Source organism: Gracilinanus agilis, chromosome 4, assembly GCF_016433145.1.
Source record: "Gracilinanus agilis isolate LMUSP501 chromosome 4, AgileGrace, whole genome shotgun sequence".
Lineage (NCBI taxonomy): Eukaryota > Metazoa > Chordata > Mammalia > Didelphimorphia > Didelphidae > Gracilinanus > Gracilinanus agilis.
The window spans coordinates 38,905,153-38,914,410 of NC_058133.1; the positions used below are offsets into that span (position 1 = coordinate 38,905,153).

The 9,258-nt window shown below is 43.2% G+C and overlaps 1 protein-coding gene across 1 annotated transcript; it reads right to left on the minus strand.

Moving 5' to 3' along the window:
- Positions 1-4,536: 4,536 nt before the first annotated feature.
- On the minus strand, positions 4,537-8,012 carry LRRC8D (leucine rich repeat containing 8 VRAC subunit D). The gene has a single exon (XM_044673367.1). The coding sequence runs from the start codon at positions 8,010-8,012 to the stop codon at positions 5,430-5,432; it is 2,583 nt and encodes an 860-aa protein (XP_044529302.1). The 3' UTR covers positions 4,537-5,429.
- Positions 8,013-9,258: the final 1,246 nt, after the last annotated feature.

The following is a 9,258-nucleotide window of genomic DNA, read 5'->3' on the forward strand; positions in this document are numbered from 1 at the left end:
GCACTGTGAAAATGGGTTTCACTGCCTCTATTCACACTAAAATTTCTCCTTTATTTTTTCACTTGTTAGGCTCCTTTAGCATCACCACTGAGACTCATGGGCCATTTGCAGTGCCAATTGGGAATGCTACGTTCAAACTAAGTTAACTGTAAAAATATCAAAGTTCAAAGAAATCATTTCAATAGTTTATTCCATTAAGCTAATAGAAATTCTGTAGCTCAGGTACATTGCTAGTTTATGCTGCAGGGAAGCAGCTAATGCCCATTTAAGCACAAAGTGTTGATGAAGAAATAACCATCGCCCAAGGGTAATTCCAACACTGAAGAACTGGTATTGATGTTGTGGTCCACACCCTCCCCACCTCCTTCCATTAATCTTGAGAGTTGTAAAGCAACAGAAATTTCCAAACCCAGACTGCCATTATTTAGAGTTGCAATTAGAATGGTCCAACATTTATGGACATGGTGAGAGGTAAAGGGACCCTGGCATTTTGGTTAACCTGAAAAAACACCCATAACATACTACATACCATCAACAATGTACTTCAAAAACAATTTTTAATTATTTAATTAAGAATATTTTCCCATGGTTCCATGATTCATGTTCTTTCCCTCCCTTCCTCCCATCCCACTCCAGCATGTAATTTCACTGGGTTGGGTAAAGATCTTTGAGAGGTGAGCATGGCACGTGGTACAAAGGATTAAAGGAAATGGAGAAGGGAAGAGGAGAATGTAGATCTATAGCTATATTTCTCTCTAGATAGGTAGAGAGGTATAGATTACATATGGAGCAAGAAGGAAGTAGGCAGAGCCAAGATGGCAGCTTCATAGCTGCAAGAGCTGAAACTGCTCGGACAATCCTTATATATGGAGCAAGGAGAGAAGGGTGGAATTAGGTTTGGGTGATAGTACTTATGCCCATCAGAAACTTTGCCATCTCCTATTATATCAGATGAAATAAAAATAATTCCTCCAGGGAAAGGCCCCATTTTATCTGCCATGTAAGCTGACTTCTCAGGAACATCCACTATTGGGCTAAGTCCATCAAAGGAAGTCTCTGGACCCCTCCTCTTGGTCAAAATCCAAGAAGGAAGAGAAGTTCAGTTATTTCCAGTTGTAGACCCACAATTCCTTTCTACCCAGAATCCTTTCCCAGGGCTTCTCTCAAAATTTCCTTCCTGCAACTAACCCTAAAAATCAGAGTATCCCTAACTTATTCCTACATCAGAATAACATCTTAAATAAATATGTAAAATAAAATATATAGGCTTACAAAAGAAAATAGTTATATTGAAATATAGTTATCAAAATAACAACAATAAAGTTAATAGACTCCGGGTTAAGAACCTCTGGGCTAAATAAAAGCTACTGACCTCGAGCCAGCTGAATAAATATACAAACAAACTTAATGTTGCCTAATGTTGTTCACTAGTTTCCCAAAAACATGTTAGGTGAAATGTTACAGAAAATCTTCAGTTCCATGAGAACGATGTCACAAACGAGACACAGGAATATGTGTTTATGGGAAGGTTTGGGGACATCATGGTAGATTCAAAGCTCTAGAGGCAGAAGGAACTTCTCAGGGTATCTAATCCAAAGCCTTTATTCTATATTGAGGGAAACTGAGGCTCAGGGAGGTTTGGGGAGTTGCCTAAAGGCACACAGGAAGTCAACCTAGAAGGGGGAAGTATCAGAAACCATAGATGTTGGCTTGGTTATAACTGATTACCGATGTTGTTAAGAGAAGATGTTGTTTATGTAACACTAACTACGGTAAACTTGCATTTATTGAGTGCATGGATGGTTCTTGGTACTAAAGATAGGAAGATAAATTAAGCCACAATTCCTGCCCTCATGCAGCATACAACTTTTTTCCATGGTCCTCTAAACTGAGCCTAGGGAAGTTTTGCAACCCACAGGACTCAAAAGGACATTAAAATAGACTATGATGAAGAAACAAAGAACAATAAAAGAATGAAATTCACCTATAACAACAGCAATCAGAGTATATGATTAGCTCCTGGATTAAAAAAACAAAAACACAAAAAAGAAACCTTACCTTCTATTTCAGAAATCAATGCTAAAGGATTGGATCCAAGGCAGAAGAATGGTTAAGGGCTGGGCAATGGGGGTTAAGTGATTTGAGGTTTTATTTTAACCTAGGACTTCCTGTCTCCAGGGCTGGCATTCTATCCTTTGAACCACCTGGCTGCCCGTCCTTTAACTTTTCAGCTTCACGTTAGGCACCATTCAGGTCTCTTAGTTCCTTCTGCCTCCTGGACACCCAAGCCAACAAGCAAAGATAGCAGTGGTGAAGCCCTGTGACCAGCTTGACCTCTCCCTCCCAGAAAAGGCTCCTGGTCCCTTAAGGGGGTGGGTGTGGGTGTTTGACTAGGTCATGGAACAACCCATCTTTTCTTAAGAAGTCTTTTCAACTCCTTTGGCAAAGCCCAGAGAAGCCTCATTTGGGTCATGACCAGAGAGCTGAATAATCAGGCAATGGTTCACTCCTTTGGGACCCATTTCTGGATGGACTCCCTTGTTATGATGGGCACTGTTCTTCCAGACACAGGGAAAGCTGAGAATTTAGTTTTCTTCCTTTCTTATGAAGACACTGTTCAACCCATCACTAATACTTCAGATCTGGCTGGCTCAAAGATTGATCATCCAAAAAATTCTTTGGCATCTAAAACAAACTCTTCTTCATGGCGCCCACTTACGCCCTTAAGGATAATGATTATTCTTTTTTTTTTTCCCCCCTAATCAAGGCCAAAGGAGATATTAGAATTATTGGTTTTGTAGAGGGTAAAATCTTTCTGTATCTGAATCAATCTGAAGCCAGTACTAAAAGGCTGACTAAGACCTTAGTTTTTCTGTCAACCTTTGGACACTGAACTGCCTGCTTCTCTGCCAAAGGATGGGCAGGGAATGGGGTGTGGGAGGGTGGAAGCAAGAATAAAAGGCAGCAGCAGAGGGGAGAGGTCTTTCTTGGTGAAAGCAAAGCTTTGGCATTTTAGAATTATTTTAAATGTCAAATATTCATGATCTTACTTCATTGCTAGATGAAATCTATTTTCAAAGGAAGCCATATCTTGGGATTCTTTGGGGGCAGAAGATATAAACAAATATAAAATGCTCTTTCAAAATGCTTTTATATGTAGAGTCAGATGATCGTCCAGGAATAATAAAGTGAACTGGTTTTAATTCTGAGGGGGGAAAAGATCAAGTGAAAGCACATTAGACTATCTAAAAAGGAAAGAGAAAAAAGGACTTGCAATGCCTTAATACCAATATTAAAAATACGGAAAGGAGAGCAGGGCTAAATGATCAACTAGGAGGAAGAAAGGAATAAAATGAAGGGCAAAGTTGAAGGAAAGCTGGAGGTGTAATTCGTATTTAGCTGAATAAACATTTACCAAAATACGCAAAGTGAGTATACTCCAATGGATTAAAGAGGGCATTCCACCACTTTTGAATATTTTGTTTCCTGGAGAGGACCTTGGAAGTCTAGGTAACAACCCAATGGGCTTATCGGAAATTTAAATATTATTTAATAAACCATTACTGGACATTTGAAGAGGGCGACCATGAAATCACCTTAGAGGCGAATGTTGCTGGTATTTCCCTAGATGCAAACTGGCTCAGACATGGTCAAATAAAGGAAATACAGCTTATTATATTACACAGGAAAGATGAACATTTTCAAAAGTGGGCTGAATTAAAGTTTCATTTAATTTTTCTGTTGGTTACTACCACAGTCACAACAAAAAGTGTGAAAGTGCGAAAGAGTGTTTTAACTTACTTTTGAACCAAATGCTCTGTGTAGTGGTTGAACTGCACAATTCTTAATCTATTTTGGTTAGGTTCTAGACAAATTAATTTTCATTTCTAAGGATGCATATTCTTTTTTTTTAAACCCTTATCTTCCACCTTAGAATAAATATTGTGTATTGGTTCCGAGGCAAGAGTGGTAAGGGCTAGGCAATGGGAGTTAAGTGACTTGCCCAGGGTCACACAGCTAGGAAGTGTCTGAAGCCAGATTTGAACCCTGGACCTCCCATTATCAAGACCCGGCTCTCAATCCATTGAGTCACTTAGCTGCCCCTGGATGCACACTTTATAATTAATAGCAAATCCATATATAACATTGCTAAGAGAAACTGTTGAAGGATGTCTAAGACTTTGAAAAGGACATACCAATGACCAACCACGATTGCAGAGACCTTGTAATAAAATATGCTACCGACCTCCTAAAAGAGACTTGAGGGACTCAGGAGGTTAGAATGAGACACATATAATCTTTGGGCATGGCCAATGTGGAAATTTGCTTTGCTTTACTATATGTGTTTGTTAAAAGGATTTATTTTCCTTTCATTTTCGAATGGGAGTGGGGAGGTGGGAGGAAGAAGCAAGATCTTAAATAACAAAAAAAAAGTAAAAAAAAAAAAGAAAATTAGCTGCTCCAGAAAGGGTGTATATTTTTAGAAATTGTTTATTTTTTAAATGTCAACTCTCTTAACCAGAATAGCAATGGGAGAGTGCTTGGAGAGCTGGTTTCAAAACTGGGAAGACCTGAATTCAAGTCCTACCTCTGACATATACTGACTGTGTAACTCTGGGTAAGTGACTTGACCTCCAAGTTCTTTAGGCAAGTCTTTTAAACTCTAAAAAGTTGCAGAGAAGGTGGTGGCCTAAGTGGTGAGAAGTGTTGACTTACCAATAAAATCACAGGTGATTCATCTTGTCCCTTCCCTATGTATTACAGTCCCCAGAAAAGCGAGAGCTACAAAACCAAGCTTTGGCAATACCCTGTTGTTAGGAGGTTTGTCTATTTTACGTGGACTAGAACTTGATCCTTTTAAACTAAAAAAGAATAAAAAATAACTCGTCTTTTAAAGGAAAGCAATGGTTGCAGAATGACAAAGCATAGGCTTTTAGGGGCTTTATTTAATTCAACTATTGGTCTATCCTTCAGCTCCCAAATAAATACAGACACCTAAGGAAAGAGTTATAGAGTAAGAAAATGTGGATTTAATCATTTACTTTAGCAGGCAAGCAATTTGTAAACATTCAACAGCGGCAGCATCCAAGTTACAATTTAAAAAGAAATTGAGATTAGTGATTATAATTTGTCTTTCCCTTCCCACAAAAAAAAAAAAAGAAAGAAAGAAAGGAAGAAAGAAAGAAAGGAAAGAAATAGGAAAAAAAAAAGATTTGGAAACGTCGTCTTAAAACACTACGAACACTGAACACTCGGTTGGATCTCCTATCAGACTTCTACTCATTCTCACTCTCTCACTCTCTCATTCTCTCTCCTTTAAAGGTGTCTCTCCATCTAATGCATCATCTTGCAAATAACTTGTACCCCAGCATTTGCAATCTAGGAAAGTCTTTTCCCACCCACTGGCGTGGGAACGTGTGATCTCCGTTTTAGATCCCGTTTGCGAAAGGGGCGTTTGTGTCTTGGTTCAACGCTTCTTTGACCTCCGTTGGCAGAGTGTCAAAGAGGTGGTCTTCCACCACCAGTCCGCTCTTCTTGAGGAGTCGACACAGCCCCAGCTGGGCTGGCAGGCGGTCCAAGCAGTTTCCCTTCAGTTCCAACTGAGTGAGCTGTGACAACTGACCGATTTTTTCTGGGATCGAAGTGATACAGTTTTGCCCCAGACTCAAAGTCCTCAATTTAACGCATTTGAACAACTGTTTGGGCAGAAGGTCCACTTTGTTCCCGGTCAGATGCAAATGCTGCAGGTTCTGGAGGGACCCTATTTCTAGGGGGATCACCGAAATGTTGTTGTAGCTTACGTCTAAGCATCGGAGTTTCTGTAAACTAAACACTGCCCCGGGCAAGGACTCCAGCTTGTTGTTGGAGAAATAAAGGGACTCCAGATTCTTGACGTGGGTGATGGAAGGGGGAATGTTCACGATTTTGTTATGCCACAATTTCAAGCAAGTCAGTCTTTTCAGATGCTGGAAACTGATGATTTCCTCGATGGTGCGTATGTTGTTGGACTTGAGGTCCAGCTCCTGTAAGTTGGAGAGGCTGAAGATGGCGTGCGGGATCCTCTCCAGCTCGCAGTTCTGGAGCTCCAGCTCGGCTACATTCATCATCTTCTTAAGGCTGTTGAGGACCACGAGCTTGGTGCCGTCGTTGTGGATGACTAGCTTGGTGAGGTGCGGGGCCACGTCGGTGATGTTGGATGGGACTTTGGTCAGGTTGCTTTTCACGTGGAGGATCTTGAGGTGCCTCAGCTCGCGCAGGGACTCCAGCCCGATCATCTTGTTGTTCTCGGAGTTGAGGTTGCCCACCAGGTAGAGCTCGCGGAGGTTCTTGAGCAGGTACACCCAGGCGGGGATCTCGGCCACGTCGGTGAATTTGACATGAAGGCACCTCAAGTGGTCTCGGAGGAAGCTGAAGGCCGTCTGCTCCACCTTGGCCGGGCAGTGGCAGAGGTGGAGCTCCTGCAGGTTGGTCATCTGGGAAATCTTGGCGGGGATCTTGGCTTCTGGGATGAGCTCCAGCTTGAGCACGTCGAGGTCCGTGAGGTCGAAGACGGCGTCGGGGACCCCCGAGAGCATGAAGAGGTGCAGCTCTTGCTTGTCTTGGGCGTTGCGGGACACGTGCTGCCGGAGCTTCTCGAAGGTCCACTCGTGGTTCAAGCTGATCTCCCGCAGCTTGTTTTCGCTGACTTCGGACAGGAAGACGCCGAAGCGCTTGGAGTACAGCTGGTCGTACTGGTCCACCATGTGCAGGAGAAAGGCGAAGTCGTTTTTGACGTCCGGGATGTCGCTGAAGCTGCTCTCTTCCCTCACCTTCTCGAAAGAGTATTCCTTGAGGGGGATCCGGAAGAGCCAGAACAGGGTGTAGAGGCAGATGAAGCCGTAGACGCAGATGATGGAGATGTAGCTGATGAGGAGCTTCTTCAACATGTACGCCATGTTGTGGGTGCACTCGAACTCCTCGTAGCCCGTCAGGTGCTCCACTTTGGGCTTGCACGTGTGCTCGAAGCTGATGGCGTTGACGAAGTTGGCCGTGTAGCAGAGGATGAAGATGAACTTGGCCGTCTTGATGACGGTCTGGACCACGTAGAGCTTGTAAATCAGGTCGCTGTCCTCCACGTGGGCCCGGAACTTCCTCACCTTCTCGAACAGGGCTTTGGCCTGCTCCCCGTCCTTCTTATCCAGGATGGTCATGCTGGGCACCTCGATCACGGGCTTCTCGGCCGAAAACTTGAAGCCGGTCTTGTTGATCATGGGCGTGCTGGCGCTGGGGCTGCCTTCGTCGCTGCTGGTGGACACGTGCTTCGGGAGAGACTGGGCTCCCGTTATCCTCTGCTTGTTCTCCTCCGAGTCCTCGCACGCCGTCTCGGACAGTGCTTTGGTAGTCCAAGGAGATTCGAAGCACTTTCCCAAGATGGAAACAAAATGTTCCACTTTTGAGCACGTTTTGGGGTATTTGAACCAAAAGTTGCTACTGACCATGAGGATGATAGTATGAATTAGAGCCAGGTAGGGAAAATACTTGGAATACCACGGGAGGGCAAGATGGTAACACATCTGGTTAATAAATACATACTGCTGGAAGTCCAAGTTCGTCTTCCGACCCGTAGGATCTTGGATCTCCTTCCTCGTCTCTTGGTTCGGGACCGGGGAATCTGTGGGAGGGGAGCTGGCCCTGCTGAGAGGCTGGCCGGGCATGGAGGGGGACGCCTCGTCCGAGGACGCGGTTCTGGTCGTCCACCGGCCTTGGTCTTGGTCCGTGGCGACTTCCAGCTTCGGGACATCAGTGGTCACGTCGGCGTTTCCTGATGCGAGGTGTGCTTTGGAATTGACTGAGGACGGCAGCACCGGCAGGCAGACCACTTGATCTTTGGTAAGCTGCATCGTTCCCGCAAAGATGGCGACCATCAACATAACGACAGCCAGATAATCCATAAATACATCCCACCATGGTTTCAGGATACGGTAAGTAGGCTGAATGTCATTGAGAGAGGCAACTTCTGCAAGGGTGAACATTCCTGGGGAAAAACAGAAACAGATGGCCCGTTACTAAAAGGATACAAAAAACTCATTAATTATTCTCTTTAAAAGAACTTCGCCCTGGCCAACCACTTGGGCTTCTAGCCCTTGACTCGATGCAGGTCTAAGTAGAGACTGAAGCCTAGAAGTTCTAGAAGCAGAGGGGAAGAAACAGGGCAAAGTTATTATAACACTCTGATTATAGGATATTATAGATTATTACAGATCATCTAGTTAATGTATATTTTACATATTATAGCTCTCTTTGCTTCTCAAGGGAGAAGAGAACTAATGAGAATTGTTTTTAAAATAGTTCCTGAATATTTCCTGAGCATCTTCTATTTGCTAAGCAAAGTGGGGCTATTAAACACCTTTCTTTGTCTTTAGGAATTTTAAACTTTCCTCATCTGTAAAGTATTGGGGCTGGACTAGATAACCTCCAAGATCCCTGCCAGCTCTAAATCCACGGCCTTAGTTGTTGGGGGACACAAGTCTATATTCAAGAAGATAACTAATAACCTAAGGTGGGACTGGATAAATGGTATACACACTGGATAATAGGTATACACACACACACACACACACACACACAGATAGATAGATAGATAGATAGATAGATAGATAGATAGATAGATAGACAAAGAGAGATAGAGAAGGTGAAGGGTTAGTTCATAGAAGGAGGTTATCACAAGCTTATTTCTGGAGTAAGTAAACTTTGCCAAATGAGATAATGCTACGCATCATTGCTATAAAATGCTATATGTGTCATGTGTCTGCTAGCATCACTGTTATCTGTAGAAAGGGCAGATAGTTTCCAATACAGTAAAATTTCTAGGTATCATGGAGGCTACGAGGGTCACTCAACCCTCACCTCCCCCCATTTCTCAAGATCATGAGATTTAGAGGAATGAGATGCTGGAGTTCCATTTTCTCTAACCCTCATTTTACAGCGGAGGAAAATGAAGCCCAGAGGCTAGTGAAGTGCCCAAGGTTATATAGGTAGAAAGTAGCAAGGCTGGGATCCAGATGGAAATCTCCTGAACCCAAATCTGGTCCTTTTGCCTTAGCTTGCTAACAAATACAATTCCACAATGAGAGACTTACTTCTTAAGCTAAACAGGGGCTGGGTCCCCCTATTAAAGTGTAAATACCTTTAAGGGGTTAATATGAAACTTTGTGAGAACATATGCCTTAGTGTGAATAAATTCGTCCCTTAACTTCTTTTTGAAGAACAGGTTTTGTT